Raw genomic sequence first — 25,604 nt, forward strand, 5'->3', positions numbered from 1 at the left:
AGGAAAATGTATATGTAGTCTACAATTTAGCTAGATTATCAGATTACCTAGCTAGATTATTTAATCAATGTAAATACCAAGAAGTAGTCAGTTTATTGTCTAACCGCATCTTTAGGTTGAACTATTGAGTTATCGTTCAATCTTATTATGCATTTGTGATCTATTCAATGTTTACAAATAATGCTCAGGGAGACCTGTGTCCCCTTTCTGGGAATTTATATCATAAAGTCCACTCTCTTATTTTAACGAAGAGAACTAATGCCTGTTCAATTAGGAGAATGCATCCCTATATATTAGGAATAATTCCCCTATCTGCCACCCTTGGTATGATGACTCTAGTTTATTAAGCTCCTCGAGCCCCAGTTACCATTGGGTTAAGGGACCATCTATCTTACAAGGCCCTTATGAACAGAAACTACAACACTGCTCAAATATAACATCTTATAGTTTGTACCTTGTGTAGATTGATAGTTAAGCTACCCGAGTAGGGAGTTTTCGATATGTAAAGCAGTTCTTTTGATATACGTTCACATGTAACTGTATTGAGGTATATATGACAGGCGAGCACAACTCTCCTAAATAGAATTTAATTTGTTGTGTATGTTTTTCAGATTGTATGTGTGGCTCCTGAAGAAGGCGTTCTTGTGAAAACGCCGAAACGCGCGTCGAAGAGGACTAATATTGTCCGCCACTGTTCTATGAATTAATGGTGTCATTTTTTGCATTATATTGCTTGTTTAGAATAGGTTATGTGTCGTATTTTATTATGTGTTAAAATTTTAATGTTTTTATCTTGAATATATATACTTAATAAACAAAATATTTTGTACTTTTTAATTATTGTGTGCTTTATACTTATCGTTTTCTCCCTGGTGATATTATATTTGATGCCTTTTTTCACATTGTCCGTCCGGATTAATACAGCCTTGTTGTACAAGTATTTCTGGAAGGCTTTCATCGCTAGAAAAACTGCTAGCAACTCTAAGTGGTTTATATGTAGTGTCTTCTGCTTGACTGTCCAGAGCCCTTGGACTGTGTATTGAAGTAGGTGGGCTCCCCAACCTGTCAGTGATGAGTCCGCTGTTAGCACTACCTGTGGAACCGGCTCTTGGAACAGTCGGCCCTTGGAAAGGTTTTGTGGGTTCCACCACTGCAGAGAGTTGTAAGTGCGACTGTCTACCAACACTAGGTCTTTTAGTTGGCTTGAGCTTGGTTCCACTGCTGTGCTAGACATTCTTGCAATGGACGCATTTGAAGTCTGGCATGAGTGAAAATGAATATGCAGGAGGCCATCATGCCTATAAGCTGCATGAACACTCGAGCTGGCAAGGAGTGTTGTGGGAGAAATTGAATATGCTACTTACCAGTATGCATCTGTTCTTGGCATGTAGGGCTGCTAACATTCATATCTTAGCATTAGATCGCCGCCTAGTGTTGGGTCCGGATGATCGCACATTGTTGTCCTGGAAGAGTCTTCGAAGTATCCTGAGATAGGTGGCTCCTCCCCTGGACTACAGTGCGCATGGGCATCGGCTCCATCCTCAGATTGTTTTTCGCCATTGTGGCAGAGGATAGAGTGAAAAGTATAAAGGATGTCCATGCTAATGATTGAATACAATAGTATATCTGCAGCTGCGACAGGCACCGGGGAGGAGGGTGGGCGATATGAATGTTAGCAGCCCTACATGCCAAGAACAGATGCATACTGGTAAGTAGCATATTCAGTTCGAGGCATGTGGGCTGCTAAATTCATATCTTAGCATAGAATACATAGCAGTCCCTCCATCAGCGGCGGTTGCCCGTGCCAGCTGCAGAAACCTGAAAAAGTGTCTTGAGAACAGCCTGTCCTACAGCTGCTTGCTGTTTGGAATGTACATCAACACAGTAGTGTTTTGTAAAGGTATGTGGTGTAGTCCACGTGGCTGCTCTGCAAATGTCCTCTAGAGGAATGTTTCCTAGGAAAGCCATGGATGCCCCCAATTTGCGTGTGGAGTGCGCCTTTGGTGGTATTGTTAAAGTGCGCTTGGCTTTTTGATAACAGATTTGAATGCACTTAACAATCCATCTGGCTATTCCTGCTTTGGAAATGGGGTTGCCTTTGTGTTGTGGTGAGAAGGCAACAAAGAGTTGTTTTGTTTTCCTAAAGTGTTGTGTCCTGTCTATGTAGTACATCAACGCCCGCCGTACGTCTAACGTATGGAGCATTCTTTCCGCCACTGTTTGTGGGTTCTGGAAGAATGCCGGCAAGTCGATAGTTTGGTTGAGATGAAAATGTGACACCACCTTTGGAAGGAATTTGGGGTTAGTACGTAGCACTACCCTATTTGGATGAATCTGAATGAATGGCTCTTGGATTGTGAGCGCTTGTAGCTCACTAACACGCCTTAGTGACGTAATAGCAATTAGGAAAGCTACTTTCCACGTTAGGAATTGCAGTTCACACGAGTGCAGTGGCTCAAATGGTGGTCCCATCAGTCTGGTGAGGACCACATTGAGGTTCCACACCGGAGCTGGCGGTGTTCTTGGGGGAATGACTCGTTTCAGACCTTCAAGAAACGCTTTAATGGCAGGCACCCTGAAGACCGAGAGATGCTGCCTGTTTTGAAGGTAAGCTGCGATGGCGGATAGATGTATCCGAATAGAAGTGAACGCTAGTTTGCACTTGTAAAGGTGTAACAGATAGCAAATAATGTTAGGGATAGATGCATCTAGCGGGTTTATGTCATTGTCTGCACAGTAAATGACAAAACGCTTCCATTTTGCGGCATAGCATGCTCTGGTTGACGGTTTCCTCGCCTTCTTGATGATGTTCATGCATTCAGGAGGTAGGTTGAGGTATCCAAACTCTAAGACTTCAGGAGCCAGATCGCTAGGTTGAGCTGGTGCGGATCTGGATGCTGAATTTCTCCATGGTTCTGCGTCAAAAGTCTGGGCGTGAGGCGCAGTCTTTGATGCGGTACCACTGAGAGTTCGAGGAACGTGGTGTACCAGGCCTGGCGCGCCCACGTTGGAGCAACTAGGATTAGTGTCATCGAGTGTTGCCTTAGTTTTCTCGCCACCAGTGGTATCAGAGGTGTCGGGGGAAAAGCGTACGCAAATTTGCCTGACCAGTTCATCCATATCGCATTGCCCTGTGATTGCGGGTGTGGGAACCTGGCGGCGAAGCTTTGGCATTTTGCGTTCTCCCTTGTGGCGAACAGGTCTATTTCTGGATGACCCCACTTTTGGAAGTACGGCTGGAGTACTGATGGATGTATCTCCCACTCGTGCATTTGATGGCTGTATCTGCTGAGCAGATCCGCCATCTGATTGTCCTTCCCTGGGAGGTGTTCTGCCATGAGGAAGATGTTCCTCTGAATGGCCCACTTCCACATGCTCTGAGCCAGATGAGACAGCTGCGGTGAGTGGGTTCCCCCCTGCTTTTGGATGTAGTACATCGCGGTCATGTTGTCCGTCCGGACTAACACCACTTTGTTGCACAGATGTACAATGAAGGACTTGAGCGCCATGAAGATCGCCATCAGTTCTAGATAGTTGATGTGCATCTTCTGTTGCTGCGTCGTCCATAGTCCCTGCACCGTGTAAGTGAGCAGATGAGCCCCCCATCCCTGGAGAGATGCGTCCGTCGTCAGGATAACCTGTGGCACTGGCTCCTGGAACAGTCGGCCCTTGCAAAGGTTGTGTGGAGTCCACCAATGCAGAGAGTTGTATGCCCGACTGGTAACCAACACTAGGTCTGTTAATTGTCCCTGAGCCTGTGTCCACTGATTTGCTAAGCACTCCTGGAGCAGGCGCATATGCAACCGTGCGTGAGGGACTATGAAGATGCAGGAGGCCATCATGCCTATCAACTGCATGAACACTCGTGCTGGAAGTGAGTGTTTCGGTCTGAACTTTTGGATTAGAGACTGCATGCTGTCTATCCTGACCTGGTTTGGTTGCGCCTTGGCCGTCAGGGTATTGATTGTCGCACCCAGAAACTGTCGGACATGTGCCGGCTGAAGGTGTGACTTTGGGTAATTCAACGAGAAACCCAGGTCGTGAAGGAGGTGAATGGTAGTCGACATGTCCGCGGCGCACTGTTGTTCCGACCTGGCTTGAACAAGCCAGTCGTCGAGGTAGGGGTAGACATGGATGTTCTGCCTCCTGAGGTGCGCTGCCACTGTCGCCAGGCACTTGGTAAACACCCTTGGGGCTGTGGTGACTCCGAAGGGTAGGACTTTGAACTGATAATGCGTGCCTTGGATAGTGAACCTGAGGTACTTTCTGTGGGACGGGTGTAGGGGAATGTGGAAATAAGCATCCTTGAGGTCTAAGGTTGCTAGGAAGTCTCCTTTGTTTAACATGGGAAGAATCTGTTGCAGTGTAAGCATATGGAAATGCTCTGACAGTATATACAGATTGAGGGGACGGAGATCCAGAATTGGTCTGAGCGATCCGTCCTTCTTTGGAATGAGGAAGTACAGGGAATATACCCCTGTGCCTTCCTCCCCCACTGGCACGAGCTCGATTGCTCCTTTTTGCAGCATCACCACCACTTCCTGCTGCAATAAGTGCAAGTGCTCTGCGGACATAGGTCTTTGCCTTGGTGGAATGTTGGGTGGAGTGGATTTTAACTCTAGACAATAACCGTACAGGATAAGTTGTCGCACCCACCTGTCTGTGGTGATGTTGATCCAGACGGGCAGGAACTGCTGTAGTCTCCCCCCGACAGGTGTTAAGTGGTCGGGGGGCAGTGACAGTGAGTCACTGATTGCTTGGGGCAGAGGAGCGTGTATTGTTGTTCCCTCTGCCGCGTCCTTTGTTGCTGTTTCCCCTGTAGCCCCTCTTGCTCTGTTTGGGGTACGAGGATTGTGCTCCACCCCTAGGGAACTGTGACTGCTGACCCATCTGTCCTCTGGTGACTCCACGGGCACCTGAGCGACGAAAATTATTGCCGCGAAACTGCTGTGATTGTAGGGCCCCCATAGATTTAGCAGTTTCGGTGTCTTTTTTAATTTTTTCTAGGGTGGTGTCAACATCTGGACCAAACAGTCTATCAGGATTGACTGGTTGATTAAGTATGGTTGTTTGGATATCAGGTTTAAACCCCGATATGCGGAGCCACGCCTGTCGTCTCAGCATGACACTGGTGTTAATAGCCCTAGCGGCTGTGTCCGCGGCATCAAGTGCACACTTTATGGCCGCATTGGAGATCAGTTGTCCTTCCTGTATAACCATCTTGGTGCCCTCTTGAAACTGCGGAGGCAGGTGTTGCACAATTTGCTCTAGTGTGTCGTAATGTGATCTATCATAACGTGCCAGTAGTGCCTGTGTATTTGCAATACGCCAGAGATTGGCAGCTTGCGCAGCCACTCTTTTGCCTCCTGCCTCTAGCACTTTGGACTCCTTATCCGGGGGAGGAGCTTCACCCGTTGTTTGGGAGTTGGCCCTTTTACGGGCATTTGCGACCACCAGGGAGTCAAGCGGCAACTGTCCCTGAATGTATGCAGGGTCTGCAGGCGCTGGTCTGTACTTTTTTTCAATACGTGGATTGACCACCCTCGCCCTGGTAGGCTCTTTAAAGATGTCCGCAGCATGCTTGAGGACCCCTTTGAGCATAGGCAGTGTCTTCACAGTTCTTTCCGAGACTGAAAAGGTGTCGAATAGAAAGTCTTCTTCAACTGGGTCAGCATGCATGTCCACATCATGATTAGCAGCTGCCCTCTCAATGAGTGCATGGAAACCTGCAGAATCCTCTGTCGGGGATGCACGTGTACTGAAAGCCTGTGGGTCTTGTCCCACATTTTGGGTGCCTTGGTCCCCAATGTCATCATATGAATCCTGTTGTGCGCCTGGTTCATTGACCGTGAAAGTGTATTGGTCATCTTCATCGTAGCCCTCACTTTCAGAGTGGTCTGGAGACGGTGTTGGGCTCCTTCTTGGAGTGGGCTGGATAGGTTCCATGAGGCCTGAGGCGTCCTGAGGAAACTTTTTCTTCTTTAGGGGGATGACATAGGATTCCACCGGCTGCGAAGTGATCTTCCTTTTGTAAAGGGTTAGTCTGCCCGTTTCTGCATCTATGAAGCACTCCGAATCCTCTTCTGAGTCGAGTATTGGACCTGAAAGTGCCCCTGCCGTAGAAGATTCCGACTTCTTTGGCGTCGATTTTGATGAAAAGGCCTTCGGCGCCACTTTTGGCGGCAGAAGGAAGAGGAGTTTACTTGCAGGCTTGACCGGGACGTCTGTCGCCTTCTGCGGCGATGGCGCCGGCGCCGACGAAGCAGAGGCCTTCTCCCTAATTCTTTGTAGTGAAGAAGCAATGAGAGAGGCGTCGGAGACAGTGGTTTTTGGCACCGACGAGGTGGCTATGCCCTCGGATCCGACGTTCTGCTGGTATTTTTGAGGGTTGGTCGATGATGCCACGTCCGCCGACCCCGAGTCCTTGGACCGGTGCGCAGATGTCCCAGTCGGAGCCGGAGCTGTGTCGCTGGCTTTGGCGTGTTTTGCCGGCGCCGCCGCGCTTGTCTTGTGCGTGCCACCCTTTTTAGAGGATCTCTCCTCCGGCGCCGATTTCGACCCCGTGGAATCGCCAGATTTCTTCGACTTCTGTGGACCGGAGGTCGACGGAGTCGATGAGGCTGCAGTCTTATTCGTTTTGTTGTTACGATCGCCATCTTAGGGACGCCTGAGTCCTTAAGTTTCGGTTTCGGGTCGGCCATTTTAGGTGTTGTCGATACCGTTGATTTCAGTTTCGGTTTCGATACTTTCGGCGCAGCAAGTATGTCCGTGGCCGGGCCCGAAGGCGGGGCCGTGGCTTGCGCTACGGGGTCTTGGGGAAGGCCGACAGGCGATCCCGTGACCCGTTCTTTATGTCCGTAAACTTTGGGGCATAGCTCGTCCTCTGAGCTATCTTCCGCGGCCCCATAAACCTCTTCGTCGTCCCCTACCTCGTCGACGTATTCAAGGCCTTGACCCACGACTCCGTCGTCGTCTTCCGGATCTGCCTCGACCTCCGTCTCGGGCGGGGAATCTGAAGATGATGGCTCTGGTCCTCCTCTTCTTGGTCATCGAAGATGTTTTCTGGATCCGGGGCCGCTTGTTTGGCCACAAGGCGCACCGCGCGCCGAATGGTGAGTGTCTTCTTTGACCTGAAACTCGCACAAGCCCTGCAGTTTCCTTCGTCATGGTCTGGCGAAAGGCACTTGTTACAGACCGGGTGCACGTCTATATGTGGGTATTTGGACCCACAGAGCGGACAGAGTTTAAATGGGCTCCGCTCCATGTTGGAAAGTCGGTGTCGAGTCGCGATGAGAAGGCCTCGATGTCCGAAGAGTAGAAATACTCCGCTGATTCCGGCTCCGAGAGACGGAAGAACTCGAGACCGCACGCAAACAATACTGACGTCAAGAACACACAGCCTTTTGGCCGTTTAAAGTTATGTTTTCTCGGTTCCGACAGAGAGACGTCGAGACCGCATCCGAACCCAATGGCGGAAAAAAACAATCTGAGGATGGAGCCGATGCCCATGCGCACTGTAGTCCAGGGGAGGAGCCACCTATCTCAGGATACTTCGAAGACTCTTCCAGGACAACAATGTGCGATCATCCGGACCCAACACTAGGCGGCGATCTAATGCTAAGATATGAATTTAGCAGCCCACATGCCTCGAACCTTTGAATTAGAGACTGCATGTTGGCTATCCTGGCTGGATTTGGATATGCTTTTGCCACTGAGGTATCTATTGTTGCTCCCAGATATTGTTGTATGTGGGAGGGCTGCAGATGTGATTTTGTGTAATTTATGGAAATACCCAGACTGTGCAGCAGCTGAATTGTCTGGGATGTGTGGTTTGCACACTGTGCGTATGAGTTGGATGTTATGAGCCAATCGTCCAGGTAGGGGAACACATGGATGTGTTGCCTTCTTAGGTGTGCGGCTACTACTGCTAGGCATTTTTGTGAAAACCCTTGGTGCTGTAAATACCCCGAAGGGGAGAACTTTGAATTGATAGTGTTGAAATTCTATCATGAACCTGAAGTATTTCCTGTGAGCTGTATGTATTGGTATGTGAAAGTATGCATCCTTAAGGTCTAATGTAGCGAGGAAGTCGCCTTGTTGGAGTAACGGGAGCACTTGGTGAAGAGTGATCATATGGAAATGCTCTGAGAGTATGTATTGGTTGAATGGATGAATGAATGAAAGAAAATTTATAACGCGCAACTAAAACCCGAAGGCATCAAGGCGCCTATAAAATAAATCATAAAAGGCAGAGGCAAAACTACGGGTATGCTTTGGCAAATAGCCGTGACTTCAAAGCTTTCCTAAAGGACAGAAGAGTGGGAAGGGCCTTAATTTCAACGGGAAGAGCATTCCACATTTTTGGTGCTACTGTGGAAAAAGCTCTGCCACCCCATTTGGCTCTGCGAATGCGTGGTACAGATAACAAAGATTTGTTGGCGGAGCGCAGATTCCTCGAGGCGCTATAAGGGGCCAAAAGAGCCCCAAACCCCACTGACCTATTTCTCGCTAGGGCGCCAAAGGTAAGGCACAGGATTTTAAAAGAAATCCAGTCCTCAACAGGTAGCCAATGCAACGCCTTCCTAGCGGAAGTGGCCGACGCACGTTTGGGTAGATCCAACACAAACTTGGCTGCCGCGTTTTGGACCATTTGAAGGCGCTGCAGCAGCCCCTTACCGAGTCCTGCATACAGCGCATTGCAATAGTCAAGTCGGGAGCCTATAAGAGCAACCACAACTTGCTTTCTGGCCTGCTGGGATAAGTAGTGTTTAATTCTCCTCAAGATGTGAATTATGCCCCAACAGGTAGAGACTGTTCTGTTCACCTGCTGACGCATATTGAGGGTAGGATCAATCAGGACTCCTAGGTTTTTTGCCAGAGCGGTGGGTACCGGGCACGCTCCCAATGAGGCAGGCCACCAATTTGCCGACCAGATGTCCTCCTTTCCCCCAAACACCACAATCTCAGTCTTCTCCCCGTTCAGTTTTAATGAATTGTAAGTCATCCATTTTGCGACTGCCTCTAAACAAGCTCTAAAATTGGAGGCAGCCTCGTGAACGGGCTGGGAGAGGGAGACCAGGATCTGGGTGTCATCGTCGTAGGAAACTACCTCTATCCCAAAAGATCTTATCAGCCTGGCAAGTGGGGTCACATAGATGTTAAAGAGGGTCGGACTTAATGCCGACCCTTGGGGGACCCCACATTGCACAGACAGGGATGGAGATAGAAACTCCCCCAGCATCACTCTCTGTTCCCTCTGGTCTAGGAAGGAGGTCAGCAGATCAAGAGCGGACCCCTCCACTCCAATCTCCCTCAGGCGAGATGTTAACACCGAGGGAGGGAGGGTATCAAACGCAGCAGTGAGATCTAGCAGGATGAGGAGGGTGGTCTGGCCCCTATCAGCTCGAGTGCGGATATTATCCAGCACAATGGTAAGGGCCGACTCGGTGCTATGCTTCCTCCTAAATCCGTGCTGCGAATGATCTAACAGGCCAGAGTTCTCCAGAAAGGCCGCGAGGTGCTTATTAAGATGTGTTTCCAGCATCTTTGCGGCAGCAGGGAGCAGCGAAATGGGGCGAAAGTTTTTAAATATCCCAGGGTCAAGTGCTGGCTTCTTAAGTAATGGTTTCACCACAGCCCTTTTCCATTGCTGAGGGAAGGTACCAAACCTCATTGCCCCATTCATGATCTCCAAGAGGGGAGGTAAAAGAGTCTCCTTACACTGCTTGAGAAGCGTGAGAGGACAGGGATCTAAGGGGGAGCCTGATCTAGTCTTAGAGAGCAGGTCCGCTAGTTCCTGAGATACAAGGGGAGGAAAAGATGCAAAGTGTCCCAAAGGGGCAACCTCCACCGTAGATAGAACAAACTCAGCAGAACCAGAGGAATCCGCAATTTCAGCCTTCTGAAGCTCTAATGCCGAATACAGATCAGCGATCTTCGCCTGAAAGAAAGAGGCAATGTTGTTACACAACAGCTGAGAGCAAATAACCGGATCAGGAACCTGCAGGGTAGTCAGAGAATCCACAATCTTAAAAAGCTCTTTCGGGGAGGAGAGTGAGATGGTACAAGCGGTAAAGTATTGTTGCTTAGCTCTTATTATCTCCGCCTTACAGCCCCTCAATAAGGTTGTGTGGGCCTCTTTTTCCCTCATGTCCCAGCTGGCCAACCAGAGACGCTCTTGCCTCCTAACTCCCTGCCTGAGGAGTCTTAAAGACTCTGAGAACCAGGGAGCCGACAGCTTTTTCGTGGCCGAGTAACGTAAACGGACCGGAGCAAATTCATCTAGAGCCACAGTGACAGCCTTCTCAAACTGCGAGACTGAGAGACATACGTCTACCTCCTGAGAGATTGTCATAATGGGGATCATAGGGGCAAGCAGGTTGTTTGAGATGTTCTTAAGATTTCGCCTAGCTACCCTCTTACTTGGAATCCTTTCCAAACTGTCCAGAGTAGTACATGTCAATTCTATTGGCACCGCATAGTGGTCGGACCATGAGAGGGGGAAAGGGGAACTAACTATCAACCTTTCATCATTAGAAAAGATTCCGTAAAGCGTGTGGCCCGCCTGATGGGTAGCACCCCCAACCAGTTGGTTCAGCCCACAGGCGGACATAGCATCGATCAGGGAGAAGGTGTCAGAGGTCTGAGGTCCAATATTGGTCTGAGGGACCCGTACTTTTTGGGAATAAGGAAGTATAGGGAGTATACTCCTGTACCTTGGTGTTGAAAAGGGACTGGCTCTATGGCTCCCTTTTCTAGCATGGATGTTACCTCTTGTTGTAACAGCGTAACGTGTTCCTTGGACATAGGACGGTGTTTGGGTGGTATGATGGGTGGAGTAGAAGTGAGTTCCAGGCAATAACCATACTGGATCATTTGTCTCACCCACCTGTCTGTGGTTATTGCGTTCCAGACTGGTAGGAATTGTGTTAGTCTGCCTCCGACCGGTGTTGAGTGGTCTGGAGGGAGTGTCAGCAAGTCACTGTTTGGTGGCGGTGGAGGCTCTGGTGTTGTTGCCACCACATCCTCTGCCCTTGTTATTTTTGCCTCTATAACCACCTCTGTTGGAGCCTTTATTAAAGGTGCTCTGGGTATTACTTTTGAATGTAGAGGAAGTTTGTGATGTGTTGCCTCTACCTGAGCCTCGAAAGGAGGAGCGACTAAAGGAACTTCTGGATTGTTGGAACTGAAGTGTGCCCATTGACTTAGCAGTATCAGTATCCTTTTTCATTTTCTCCAAGATGGTATCTACTGCAGGACCAAACAGAAAGTCTTGGTAAACTGGCTGAATGAGGATGGTTGACTGCACTTCATTTTGAAATCCGGAAATGCGTAGCCACGCATGCCGGCGTAGTAATACGCTAGTGTTATTAGACCTAGCTGCTGTGTCAGCTGCGTCAAGTGCACATTTAATGGAAGCATTTGTTATAAATTTGCCTTCCTGTATTAGGTCGTTAGCTTTAGATTTGAATGGTTCTGGGAGGTGTTGTAGTAAACCATCCAGCTGGTCATAATGTGCTCTATCGTATCGTGCGAATAGAGCCTGTGTGTTTGCTCTAGTATTTGCTGCTTGGGATGCCAGTCTTTTGCCTGAGGCTTCTAGTATCTTTGATTCTTTGTCAGAAGGGGGAGCATCTCCTGTTGTCTGTGAATTAGCTCGCTTTCGAGCGTTTGCTACCACTAATCAGTCTAAAGGCAACTGTAATTTAATATAAGAAGGGTCTGTAGGGACGGCCTTATACTTTTTCTCAATTCCGGGATTGAGGACACGAGCTCTGGCTGGATCTTTAAATATGTCTAGCGCGTGTTTAAGTACCTTTTAAAATAGGAAGTGTACGTATGCTTTTTTCTGAAGTAGGAAAAGTGTCGAATAGGAATTCCTCTTCTATTGGGTCAATGTGCATGTCTACATTATGATATTTTGCTGCCCTACCCACTAGTTGGTTAAAGACAATGGTGTCGTCAGTAGGGACAGCTTTGTAGGATATGTAGAGGTGTCAGGGATGGGTTGTGGGTCATATGTATCATAAGGATCATTTTGGTCATCCCATGTGTTATCCTGTACATCTTCATCCTCAGGGTCTACAAAGTTATCTTGAGGATCGTCCCCTATGTTTTCTGTCTCATCATAATGTGAAGGAGAGTAAGGTACATATGGCATGTCGGAAAAGGAAGTAGGAGGAGTGAAAGGCCTTGAGGGAGATGTTGCAAAGTCTTTCTTCTTTGGAGGAACAGGGGAAGAAGTGTCAGTGTCCAAAGGTCTCTTCTTCCTGTGGTAAACTGTCACCCGTGCTGTTTTAGGGTCAATATACAGTTTAGGTTTTTCTTCCTCCACTAGATCAGGGTGGAAAAGTTCTTCCTCAACTGTCCCTGGCTTTGGCGCCGATGATTTTGGCTTAGTCACTTGTTTATGATTCTTTGGCTCGAGGCCTTCGGCTGTGGAGCTTCTTTTGGCTGGACTGCTGTTTTCGGGTCGGTGACCTTTTTCGGGTCGGCGACTCCCTTTTGTTCGACATGTTTCGTCTTTACCACCTTTTTTGGTTCGGCGACCTTTTTTTGAATCGACTGTGCTTTTTGGCTTGATAACCTTTTTCAGATCGACCGGTGTTTTCGGTTCGATACCTTTCTCCGGGTCAACTGGTGTTTTCGGTTCGATAACCTTTTTTGGATCGACCGTTTTTTTCGTTGACTCAGCTGCCTTCTCCGGGTCACCAGGAATTTTAGTGTGACCTGTTTTTGGGAGGTCGACACTCTTTTTCGGCTCGACTGCCTTTTTCGGGTCGACTATTTTCTTGGGATCGACGACATTTTTTGTTTTGATGATTTTCTTCAGCTCGACAACCTTTTTCGGTTCGGCGGCCTTTTTGGGAAGAGTGTAGCAATGGAGAGGAAAAAGAGGGAAGAGGATGGAGATGAAAGATGACAAAGAGAGTGTCATAGAAGTGTGAGGCAGAGAGGGTGAAAGGACACCCAAAAGAAGGAGAGACTGACAGAAGGAGTTAGAAAGAGGACTAGCCAGAAATGAAGAGAACACGTTAGAAGAGAGAAAGAGACGAGGAAGGAGAGTGGGGGGAGACAGCATGATGGGGGAGGGAAAGAAAGAGGTGAGAGTAACTGAAAGATGAGAAGAGGAGAGGGACAGAAAGTGAGAGGAACAGAGAAAGAAAAGGAGAACGATAGCAAGCGATGAAAGTAACCGAGAGAGAAAGAATAGGAGAAAGGGAGGGGGTTAAAAGCGCAGACGCCTCTCCTGATCCACGCAGGGCAGGAAGCTGCCAAGAGCCTTGTTACGAGGTGCGCTCCTGGCTGTGAAGGCAGGCGAGGGAGGGACGGGTGACATTTCATCGGGAGGGGGTGCGCAGTTAGCAGGGGGATTGTGAAAGCAGGCAATGAGCCCCTGTTTGTGATCACATTCCTGAGCAGTGTATTCTGTACACAAATACACAAGTAGAAGTATACTTGGGCACATTGAACACTACAAACACACGCGCAGAACATCTCACACGTCATCACTGCTCCTGCACACACAGGCTGGAGGACACTGAACTCTACCAACACGTACGATGGGCACCGACAGAATCAATCTCTCTTTGTCTCACACACACATGGACAACACATGAACAGTTACTCACCACTGTGACACACAGACTGAGGTACGGTCCTCAGACGCGCTCAGACATGCCGAACCCCAAAAGCTCACACACACGTCACATCAATACAAGGCCAGTTTTGAAAGTTGTAATGTAAGGCCAGATATTTGGTCAGAAGGCCAGATATTTGGTCAGAAGGCCAGCTATTTTGTTGTCGGGCTCCGGACCTTCGCCGTTGACAGCAATATATACCCAGCTAAGGATTTTACAGTAGTAAAAGTCCCAGAGACTGTAAACTTCAAGACAAACAGAATCCTACTGCAGCAACACACCCTTTAAACAACAGTGATTAGAGAGGAGCACTTGAAAAGCCTTGTTGTTCAGGCAATGCCTTTACTTGCTGCAGAAAGCAGCTGTACTCTGAGTAATCGGGCACAAGCGATACCTGATTAAGTAGCAGTATTTAAGTGTTACGGAGAACAGAAACTTAGGCGTGAATATTTAACGGAGCACGGGCATCTGGTATAAAATAAATAAACAGAGCGGTGTCCCTAATGTGGGCACAGCGCTCCGAGGTAAAGTAAAAATTAATAAATAACAAGCCGTAATGACAATAAATAAACTGCGTGCGCCGCACTCCAGCCGGAATGACAAAAAAAGTCCTCACCCTCTAATTAAAGGAGATAGTAACATGCCGCAAGTAAAGCATCCAGTTCCGGTGGGCGGGGCTAAATGTGAACAGGGTGGTAACCAGGAGGGATTAAAAAGCCTCACTTACAATGTGAAGCCAGCGTTTAGTATGGATGATGACGCAAGCCAATAGAAACAGGGGGCAGAGCCTACACTGAACTTCATCAAAGAATGTCAAAAGGTGTAAATGAGGATCAAAACCTGAATGAAAAGGTGGAGCAACATACGAGGTAGGCAACTGCAGTCCAACCCAACCTCTCTCAAGTAATAGCAAAACTATGCTGGACTTACACTAAGGGCAGCAATTTTCTTCAACACTGTTGTATGCTGTACAAATATGTTGTCAAATGCTTTTTGGAATGTCAGATTTAAAACCATCTGGCCAATCATTCCACATGAGGTGCCTCAGTACTGAAAAACTATGATCTCCATATCACACAATATATGGTGCCCACTACCAAACAAGTCTGGTCAGCTTAGAACAGGCAAGATGGTTGTGGCTTTTATTTATGCAAGATGTGGCTGGCACAGCCTATTTGGTCATTTGAACAGCATAAACATTGGAAGTGACACTAGCCTTTCCTTTAAGCAAACAAATGCTCGCCATAAAGAAGCAACAGAGTTTTGCTTTCTGAGACCAAAAATATATTATGTTCATCGAAATAATAGCATAACCCTATGAACCGTGCTATGGACCCATGGGAAAATAAGATTCTTACTGCTGTCTCGAAGATTCAATGTAGGCTTTTGCCTTGAGGCGTGCAATATTAAATTTCTCAGAAAGCTCTTCCACAGTTTCGATGTCCACTTGCTCCTCGTCATCTTTCGCGAATTCATTCTAATGCATAGACAGAAAAAAAAATATTAAAAAAGAGTGTGAAATTATCTTTATCAAACTGAGATAGTACAGTGATTAAAGGCTACATCATGAGACAGAATTAAGATGCAGATAAACGTTTGCAGGAATGCGCTGCAGATGACTAGAGCCCAAATGTAAAGGCATGGGTAAGAATGCATTTTTTGCAGGAATAAGCTATGCAAGAGGAGGAAAATCACTTACTTTTTACACAGATTATTAAACCACTGACTAATCCCTTTAGATTATACCCGGCAGCAGATGGAACTCACTCTATTTCAGAATCTTCAAAACAGCTACTTTTTCTGTTAACAAATACGGTTGCAATGATCTGGAGGCGACTAAAGCCAAAGAACTGGGGTACTGAAAGCATTCCCTTTCAGAGGGTTTACTAGCCAGGAGAAGGTGATGAATGGAGAACTAAAGCTCACTAAAACCAGGAAGGCAATAGGGCAATGGAGCGTTTTAGCAATTTTACAGAAGGAGGAAAGCCTGCTCTTTGACATTTTGAACTGGACGCTTTTTGATGGCAGAACAACACAACAGGATCTTTACAGTTGGCTTTGTGATGCCTTTGGTACCAGCTTAGGGAGTAGGTGTGACGACGCAACACACTTACAGCTGGTGGAGCTCAATGACTGGTGTGGGTTGACGCCCTTGGGAGGAGCAATGGAAGACTCTGAAACCCTCTCTCAGTGCCGACAGGAGAGGAAGGAGGCAGGATTTGTGGAAGGAGTAATCTTTTACATCCATGCTTAGTTCTTGATATTATAATCCTGCGGAAGCAGAGCTCTACCTTGGTGTGGGACCGTATATACAACTCTGGCTTTGTGGCATGAGTCGCAAAGCTGTGTGGTGGACTTCTGACCCCACCCTTGGGTCTTCACAAGGGCCGCTAGTCTTTGGTGTCGGCCTGATGTAGTCCTTCTTATGGTCGGAGGAGCTTGAGGAAACAGTGTCCTTAATGGAGGGCTCACCTTCTATTGTGCCCAAGGGGCCTCTTCTCCAAATGTTTACGGGGTCTAGAAGAATGTCTGCTGAATAATCCTGCAAAGTGCCCAGTGCCTTTGGAACCTTAAGGTTTTCTTGAATATATGGCAAGGAAGGACTACCAGCAGATTTCCTTTTGGTAAGACAAAAGGAAAATGCTTCTTAGCAGTATGCATCTGTTCTTGGCATGTAGAGCTGCAGAGTTGCACACTATGCATAGATTGCCACCTAGTGTTGGGCCCGGATGTTTGCAGTTTGTTTTGCAGAAACGTTTTTGGAAGTCACTGGATAGGTGACTCCTCCTTTGGATGACACTGTGCATGGTCATCGGCTCCATCCCCAGATTGTTTTTCGCCATTAGGGAAGTGATGGAGCCGTATAAGAGCTAGCGATGCCCATGTGATATGTATCTAATTAAGATAATACTGGAACAGATAAAGGTAGCCGGGGAGGCGGGTGGGCGTGTGCAACTCTGCAGCTCTACATGCCAAGAACAGATGCATACTGGTAAGTAGCATTTTCCGTTCGAGGAATATGAGCTGCAGATTGCACACTATGCATAGATTACAGAGCAGTTCTCACACCTAGGGGCGACCAACCGTATCTGTTGCAGTGGTTTGAAACAGAGTTTTGAGTACAGCCTGGCCCACAGTGGCTTGTTGTTTAGTTTGCACATCTACACAGTAATGCTTTGTGAATGTGTGCGGTGTAGCCCATGTGGCTGATCTGCATATGTCATCTAGGGGAATGTTCCCTAAGAATGCCATTGAAGCCCGGGTAAAATGGGCTTTAGGTGGGATTGTTAATGTGCGTTTAGCTTTTTGAGAACATATTTGTATACATTTAACAATCCACCTAGCTATCCCTGACTTTGAAATGGGATTGCCTTGATGTGGCGGTGAAAAAGACACAAAAAGTTGTTTTGTCCTGCGAAAGGCTTGTGTCCTTTCAATGTAGTAAAGTAATGCTCCCTTGACATCTAAAGTGTGCAGAGCTCTTTCTGCGACTGTTTGAGGCTGCGAGAAAAACACGGGAAGCTCAACAGATTGATTTAGATGAAAAGGGGAAATTACTTTTGGAAGGAATTTTGGATTAATACGAAGAACCACTTTATTAAGACGCTTTTGCAGAAAGGGTTCTTGAATGGTAAATGCTTGTAGCTCACTAACCCTTCTGAGAGACGTGATGGCTACTAGGAAAGCTACTTTCCAAGTTAAAAATTGCAATTCGCATTTATGTAATGGTTCGAAGGGAGGTCTCATTAACCTTGTGAGAACTACTTTTAGGTTCCACGCCTGGTGCGGGTGGTGTTCTGGGAGGAAATATTCTTTTGAGTCCTTCCATGATAGCTTTAATAGCTGGCACTCTAAAAAGATATAGATGTTGTCTATTTTGTAAGTATGCTGCAATAGCTGCCAGGTGTAACCTGATAAGACGTGTAGGCTAATATGCAGGTGCAGTAAATATCCAATGATGTGTTGAATAGACACATCTAAAGGATCAATTTGGTTGTTTTGGTAGTATATGACAAACCTTTTCAACTTAGCAGCGTAACATGCTCTAGTGGTGGGGCGTCTAGCTTCTTTGATAACGTTCATACAGTCTGGGGGAAGGTTGAGGTAACCAAACTATGACCTCAGGAGCCAGATCGCTAGGTTGAGCTGAGGTGAGTCCGGGTGCCTGATCTTTCCACGGTTCAGTGTTAGTAGGTGTGGAGATAGGTTTAGTTTTTGGTGTGGTACTACAGACATTTGCAACAGTGTGGTGTACCACAGTTGTCTGGCCTAAGTTGGAGCGACCAGGATGAGCGTTAGGGAATGTTGCTGTAGTTAGCGTACCACTAATGGAATTAGTGGGAGAGGAGGAAAAGCGTACGCAAATAGTTTTGACCAGTTTAAACATATCGCATTGCCTTTGGACAATGGGTGTGGGTATCTGGCGGCAAAGTTTGGGCATTTTGCGAATTCGTGGGAGGAAAAAAGGTCTATTTGAGGTTGTCACCACATTTGAAAGAACGGATGGAGAACTTGTGGATGGAGTTCCCATTCGTGGATTTGCTGAGTTTGTCGACTTAGCAGATCTGCCATGGTGTTTTGTACTCCTGGGACGTGTTGGGCTAATAGGAAGATCTTTAGTGGTATAGCCCATCTCAATATCTGCTGTGCTAACTGAGAGAGCTGCAGAGAGTGTGTTCCTCCCTCTTTGTTTATGTAGTACATAGCTGTCATATTGTCTGTGCGGACTAGGACAGCTTTGCCTGACACTTGAGTTTGAAAAGCTTTTAGAGCTAGAAACACAGCTAGTAGCTCTAGGTGGTTGATGTGGAGTAGCTTTTGTTGAGGTGTCCACTGTTAAGACTACTTGAGGAACTGACTCTAGAAACAGTCGCCCTTTGTAAAGGTTTTTGGTGTTCCACCATTGCAGAGAATGATGAGTCCGACTGTCTACCAACACTAGGTCTGTTAGTTGACCTTGAGCCTGGTTCCATTGACGTGCTAGGCACTCTTGAAGTGGAACAAGCAAATCGGGGAGGCCCCCTAATTGATCAGTCTGGGACCAGGGGAATCAAAGTAAAGTTTAAAAAGAGTCCCACAAAACCAAAGGACTACCCGCTGTAGTCTGAATATTAGTACTATTGAAACAAGATATGTGGTTGTAATCAACCAGTATTTGTTTGGGAAAACCAAGGGGATAGAGATGCTGGTGCCAAAAAAGAGAGAATATGAGATCTAAAAAAGATCTAATCAAACAAAAACTACTGTCACGATATATTTAAAAAGAATTGCATACATTTTATTTCATATACGTATATATTTAATCTTTAGATCCGTTCCATATTTGAGTCATTGGGAACACAAATTAAATCACAATACAAGCATGTTATCACATTTATCAATACACAAAAAGTAAAATATAATTTTTTTAACCCCTTCGCTGCGGCAGCTATTCCGCCGCAGCGCTAAAGGGGCGGGGCGGCCGCATGCTGGTGAAGGAGCGGTTCCGTCATGGCCCGCCCCGCTCATTAGAACTCCCGCGCAGGCGCGAAATCAGCGCCGCGCAGGCGCGGCCATGACGGAACCGCTCCGTCATCAGCACAGCGCACCCGCAGCTGATGACGGAGCGGTTCCGTCATCAGCATGCAAAGGGCTACAAACAAGAAGCAGTTGTCGACGCAGCGTTTCGTTTTTTTAAAATTAAAAACACCTTTTTCAGGACAGATTCTGGTGTTAAAAAACAAAAAATAGACTTGATGTACAGGCTCTGCTCAATCAATAAGGCCCCTGGATCCCAGAATGGATATGTGGGTCCAGTGTTTTGGATAGTGAAGGCACTTGTTCCTATTCAAAAACTTAGATTGTAGAATCACAAGCTTTACGTCTGTTCAGGGGAGCCACCGTAATAATTAATTGTTTATCACAATGGTTAGTCAGGTAGTTGATTAAATTACAAATATCGCTGTAGCCGCAGACCGTTCTCCACTTAGTCCAATAGTATATACGACTTGGGGGCTGACCTCCCATTTTTAGGCGATTTGAATTCCCTCCTAATGAAAGACGGCCTCCCTGCTCCTCCTGGAACGGCGTTGCCGCTGTTACAGCTGTTACAGGAGGAGCAGGGAGGTCAGCCCCCAAGTCGTATGTACTATTGGACTAAGTGAAGAACGGTCTGCCGCTACAGCGATATTTGTAATTTAATCAACTACCTGACTAACCATTGTGATAAACAATTAATTATTACGGTGGCTTTGAGGCCAGAGTCTTTTGGGCAGGGTCCAGAACACATAAGTCCTCTGCCCGAGGCCGGTCTTTTGGTGCTGTGGGAGGTTTCGGCACCGAAGCGGCTTGCTTTGGTTTTGTGACAATGTCCTTTGTCGGGGAAGCGGGAGTCTTTTTCAGCTCTGAATGTTTTTTCGGGTCGGGTGTTGTTTTCGGATCCGATTGTTTCTTTGGATCCGATGCTTTTTTCGGTTCCGGCGTTTTTTTTGGACCTGGGTCTCGGCGCCGAAGGAGTTGTGTGTTTCGGCGTCGATGGCTTGGGCGTTGGCGTAGCCGGTGTCGATATCTTTTTCGGTGCCGGTAAGTTGGTGCCGGCACCATGGGAAGGCTGACTCGAGCCCGAGTCGCTCGAAGGCTTAATTGGCTTCTTTGCCGGGCCTGAAGGTGGGGCAGTCGATGCGGAGTGTTGGTGTGCACCCGAGCCCGCGGGCGAGGGTGTAACCTGGGCCTTCTTTGGGTGTGTAGAGGAAGGGTCGGGGTCGACGATCTTACTTACGACCCGCTGCGTTGGAGTGACGTCCTCGACATCCGAACCTTCTTCATGTTCGGAACCGCTGTCGACGTCCTGTTCTGGGACGTTGAACCCTTCCTCAAAGATGTCGTCCGGAATGGAGGATGAAGATTGAGCCATTGTTCTTCTCGCTCTTCGGTCCCGGATAGTCTTTTTGGAGCGGAAAGAGGCACAAGCTGAACAGTCCCTTGCCTCGTGCTCGGGAGAAAGGCAGAGGTTACACACCTCGGAAAGGCGTGGAGTGGAGAAGCGTTCAAAACTTATTTTCTGAAAGTTTGTGAGGATTGCGCGCCGAAGGAATTCGGTTTCAACACGAAGCGCTGGAAACACATCCGAGCCCGGTGGCGGAAAAAAACAATCTGGGGATGGAGCCGATGACCATGCGCAGTATCATCCAAAGGAGGAGTCACCTATCCCGTGACTTCCAAAGACTTTTCTACAAAACAAACTGCAAACATCCGGGCCCAACACTAGGTGGCAATGTATGCATAGTGTGCAATCTGCAGCTCATATGCCTCGAACACACAGGTTACAGACATCACGATCATCAGACCACAGGTATTTAGAGCTGCACTAAGGAAAAAACTGACAGGGTACCCATTCCATCACCCTCTTAGTGTCTGCATTATCTGAAGATGAAGTCTGAAAGAGGTGTGTGGTATCTTCAGAGGACCCATTTATCCAGGGCGTTGAGTGTCTGTGATTGTTCAACTGCAAGTGTCTGTTAACAAAGCACAACGAACAGTCGTCAAAGAACGGGTAAGCAGCAATTTCAAGATGTGACTGTGTGGGCCTGAAAAACATGTTAAGAACACAACAAACTTGAAGTCCTCTTGGTGTACGTCTAAACCCAATGGTAGAAGGACAAAAAAACAATCTGACATGGAGTTGTTGCCCATGTGCATTCCCCACTAAGAAAGATTTAACAGCACCCCTTGTGACTCGCAAGACATCTTCAAAGAAAACTAATTTGCAAATATAGGAGCCCATCACTAGATTGCAGTGATGTGCAGAACATTTGTATTTTCAGCCACAAATGCTCGGAAACATAGGAGCATGTGCATAAAGGTAAATCTAGACATAGGTAAATCTAAAACTGTTAATTTACTCTTACACTTTGCGTAATAGATTTACTAACTTTGATTGTAGACTTACATGTTTCTACCCCCTGAAACAGTGGGGTTGAACCAAATTTACGAATGTAAAGTTACAACAGACAAATAGAACCATGAGTAATTCCAGCATTACACATGGCTAATCATTGGTACTGAAGACCTTCAAAAAGAAAATGATATAGGTTGGGTCTTAAAGTCAAACTCTAGAGCACATAATGTTGAAATACATTTTTGGAGACTTAAAAGTGTATATAAATTAATGTAAAAATTATCTATATCTATATATATATATAATAAAAATATTTTATAATAAAATATTTTATATCCTCTTAATTAAAAACAACTCATCTTTGGTAATTCTCTTTCTAGTGGAAACTATCTAACTGCAGATACCTCCAGATGCCAGACTGAATCTGGAGAGTTTCTCAACAATTCCCTTGCAAGCTAGTTAGGTGGCTTCATGGAGCTCCTCATCTCGTCCATCCCACCCTGGAAGGGATGTCGGACCTCTTCCACAAAGCAACGTCCATGCGCAGATGTCAGTTTCTTTGTGTTATCTCTTCTCGCCATAAGACGCAGAGCCATTAGAAATCGGATTGTGCTAGTGTCAGATCTTTAGTGTGGAATTTTATGAACATGGACTGAAAGAATCCTTTCCACTTGGTGAGATGGAGGGCGGGTTGGTGAGGAATCTGCAGTTAGATAAAGTATTTACCAGAAAGCGTGTTACAGAAGGTAAGTAACATTTTCTGTATACTTTTAACTGCAGCTTCCTCACCTTATATAGATTCCAAAAACAGTATTGCCCCAGATTGTCCATCTGTGGAATGACTCAGAGCAGGTAATCCTGTAGAACAATGTATGAAGCTGGCTCTTTATATATCAAAAAGATATGTAAAGAGAACAGGAGGGTTCCCCTATGAGTAGACATGGGCTTGTTCTAGAAATTCCAAGGTGCTCCTCTAGGGGGTAGTGTCGTTGAGCAGCCTTACACTTATCTCAGAGGAGTGCCAGACATCTGAAAATATACATGCTAGTCAATAAATGAGACATACGACTCAATAAGGAGATCCACACCAATTTATAAAATGAACACAAATCTTTATATATGTTTAGGCACCAGAAGCCTAACAATGCTTGGGGAAGTAGAGACGCCTTTGGTCCTCTTCCAGGAGTGACGGGTGCAGGTGTCATTAGGCATCAGCTGAATATTACCAGGTGCAGTTGCAGTAGGGAGGGCCTGCATCCAGGTTCTGCAGGCGATGTCATGGTTCACAGGGGGCGAAACCATGGTGGACTTGGTCTCTGGAGGGCTGGGGACCACATGACATTCTTGACCCACTTCAACTCTGGCTTGAAGCTATGGGTTCATTGGTGTCTTTAGGCATCGGATTTCTACAGAGGATGCCCCGTCCAAAGACTTCACGGAATCACTTCAAAGCTTGAATTTTATATCCCACATCCACACCCCTACCCACATCCAGGGCCATATATTAGACCAAGTTTGGTCCCTCAACACTTCTATTCATACTCCCACTGTTACCCCTTGCCTGTGGCCTGACCACCACTTAATCACCTTTCTCTTGGACTCAAGTCTGACCATATAACCTCCCTTACCCAAGAACACCTGGGCCCGCAACTGGGGCTAAGTCGATATCCCACTGCTCTGCTCCTCTCTATTAGCCTCTAGTCCAACCACAGAGGACCAGACCACACCGCTTCAGGCAGAAACCCTTAATAAATGCTATCTTACGCCTGCGATCAGGTGGCACCTCTAAGACGCATTAGAGTAAGACGCACTCACGACGTCAACAAATGGTTCACCCCGGAATTTAAGGAGAAAAAACTGGCCACCCGCCGTGCAGAACGGGCGTGGAGACGCACGTACTGCACCGCTACCAAATTATTGTACTCCTCTACCCCGGCTGAGTACAAGAAAGCCATCCTAGAAGCCAAAACTTGCTACTTCTCGAATAAAATCCTCCAGGCAGAGAACAAACCCAGAGAAATCTTTGCCACTGTTTTCGAATTAGCCTCTTCGGACCGGACCACACCCAAGCCTGTACCCTCCCAGCCTTTGTGCGACTCACTGAACAACTTTTTTATTACCAAAATTGTAGATATCAAGGCCAACATTCCTTCTCCATCCCAAGCCTTCCTAAACCCTGTTCCCCCACCGAACACCTCTCACCTCGACCTTATAGCTCCGCTGTCTAAATATATCTTCCTTTCCTTACTCCCCTGCGTCAAATCTGGATCTCCTTCCGACATCTGTCCGGCTTACATCCTACGAGATATCTTCCTTACTTGCCCTCCCCCCCCCCCCCCTCACTTTTCTCAACGAGACCCTTAAGTCAGGCACCGTCCCTCCTAGCCACAAATCAGCCACCAACATTCAAATCCTGAAAAAAAACAGGCGCAGATCCAACAGCGCTGGTAAACTACCGGCCAATTTCTCTCCTCCCCTAACTGGCCAAAGTTCTTGAACGCCACGTTAGCAAAATCTTCAGTTCTTTCATCGAGGACAGCGGCTATCTCTCTCCATGCCAAGCAGGGTTTCGCCCCCTCCACTCCACGGTGAAAGTGGTGGTCTCTGTTTAGAGAGGGACAAGATGCTAATCTTCCACAGGCACTGGTTCTTCTTGACCTATCGGCCGCTTTCGACACGGTGGACCACACCATCCACCTCTCCTGTGTCGAGACGGCTGGCATTGGAGGCTCTGCCCTTGCCTGGCTCAGTTCATTTCTGAGCAACCAGTCACAGGCAGTCCACCTGGTGAACTTCTCCTCCGAGGCCCACAAAGTGCGATGTGGCGTCCCTCAGGGATCTTTTCTTTCCCCCTTCTCTTCAATTTGTATATTTTTCCGCTTATCTTTGCCCTACAGAAGATGGAGGTCACAGTGTTCAATTACGCCGATGACCTCCAGCTCATTTTTGACTCCCCTGACTATCAACAACTTCCAGTCGGTGATGGTCTTTATCAGGGATTGGATGAGCTTTAAACATCTCATGCTCAACCCTGATAAGACTGAGCTTCTCCTCACTGGCAGTAAACTCAACCCTTGGTCTCACAGTTTCTGGACCCCCTCCTTTGGTTCCTCCCCCTCTCCCTCTTCCTCTGTCAAGACATTGGGGATCACCCTCAATCAACAACTCACCCTACACTCCCAGATTAGCACAGTGGTTTCCTCTTGTTTCTTTACCCTACGCACCTTTCGGAAAATTTCACGTTTTTCCTCTTTCTCAGCCCTCAAACTGATCCGGATGGCCATGGTCCTCTCCCGGCTAGATTACGGGAATGTCCTGTACAATGGGGCCCCTGCATACGCCATTTGCCGGCTCCAACTGGTGCAAAACCAAGCTGCCCGCCTGGTCTATGGCCTATCCAAATCTCACCACACCTCTCTCCTTCAAAGATCCCTCCACTGGCTCCCTATTAGAGAAAGGGCCCTCTTTAAGATGGGTTGCATCACGTTCCAGGCCCTCTCGGGAACAGCCCCATCTTTTATCACTTCCAAAATCACACCCTATATCCCCAGCAGACAACTGCGATCTTCCTCTCAGTCCCTCCTGGTAGTGCCCAGGTTCAAGAAGAGCAGAACGGGAGGCTCTTAAGTTCTCCGTCCTTGCCCCGCAATTTTGGAATTCTTTACCTTTCCAATTGAGATCAACATCATCCTACCTGGAGTTCCGCAGCACACTGAAAACCAATTTGTTCGCACAGACTCATAAAATCTAAAAACTGCACCCTCCACTCAAGACTCACTCTCTTCAACAGCGCCATGAAACTGCCTGGTGTACGAGCGCTCACTAAATACTTTTAAATTCAAAAAATTCAAATACAGTCACAAAGTCCTCACAGGAGTCTTGAAGGAAAGCAGATCCAATACTTCCCAGGAGGTATTGGCTCCTGGGTGTGAAGTGCTGCCAGGTCTCCCGGGCCTTGGGGGCTCTGTAGCTGCAGAACAAGTCATCTTTTGGCGCAATTGACGAAGTCCGCAGACATGCCGGTAGGGTTGGCGCCAGCTCTGGTGCGGAGCCTTTAGTTCTTGCAGGATGTGGCATTTCATGTCCCT

General features: G+C 47.2%; 1 protein-coding gene across 1 annotated transcript in view; it reads right to left on the reverse strand.

Annotated features, from left to right (window-relative positions):
- Positions 1–25,604, reverse strand: part of MGA (MAX dimerization protein MGA) — a 734,728-nt gene that overhangs the window by 223,664 nt on the left and 485,460 nt on the right. Inside the window, exon 18 of the mRNA XM_086937233.1 lies at positions 14,999–15,117. Within this exon, the coding sequence (XP_086793359.1) occupies positions 14,999–15,117 (119 nt within the window). The remainder of the gene's footprint in view (positions 1–14,998; positions 15,118–25,604) is intronic.

This window comes from Lissotriton vulgaris, chromosome 9 (assembly GCF_964263255.1).
Source record: "Lissotriton vulgaris chromosome 9, aLisVul1.2, whole genome shotgun sequence".
Classification (NCBI taxonomy): domain Eukaryota; kingdom Metazoa; phylum Chordata; class Amphibia; order Caudata; family Salamandridae; genus Lissotriton; species Lissotriton vulgaris.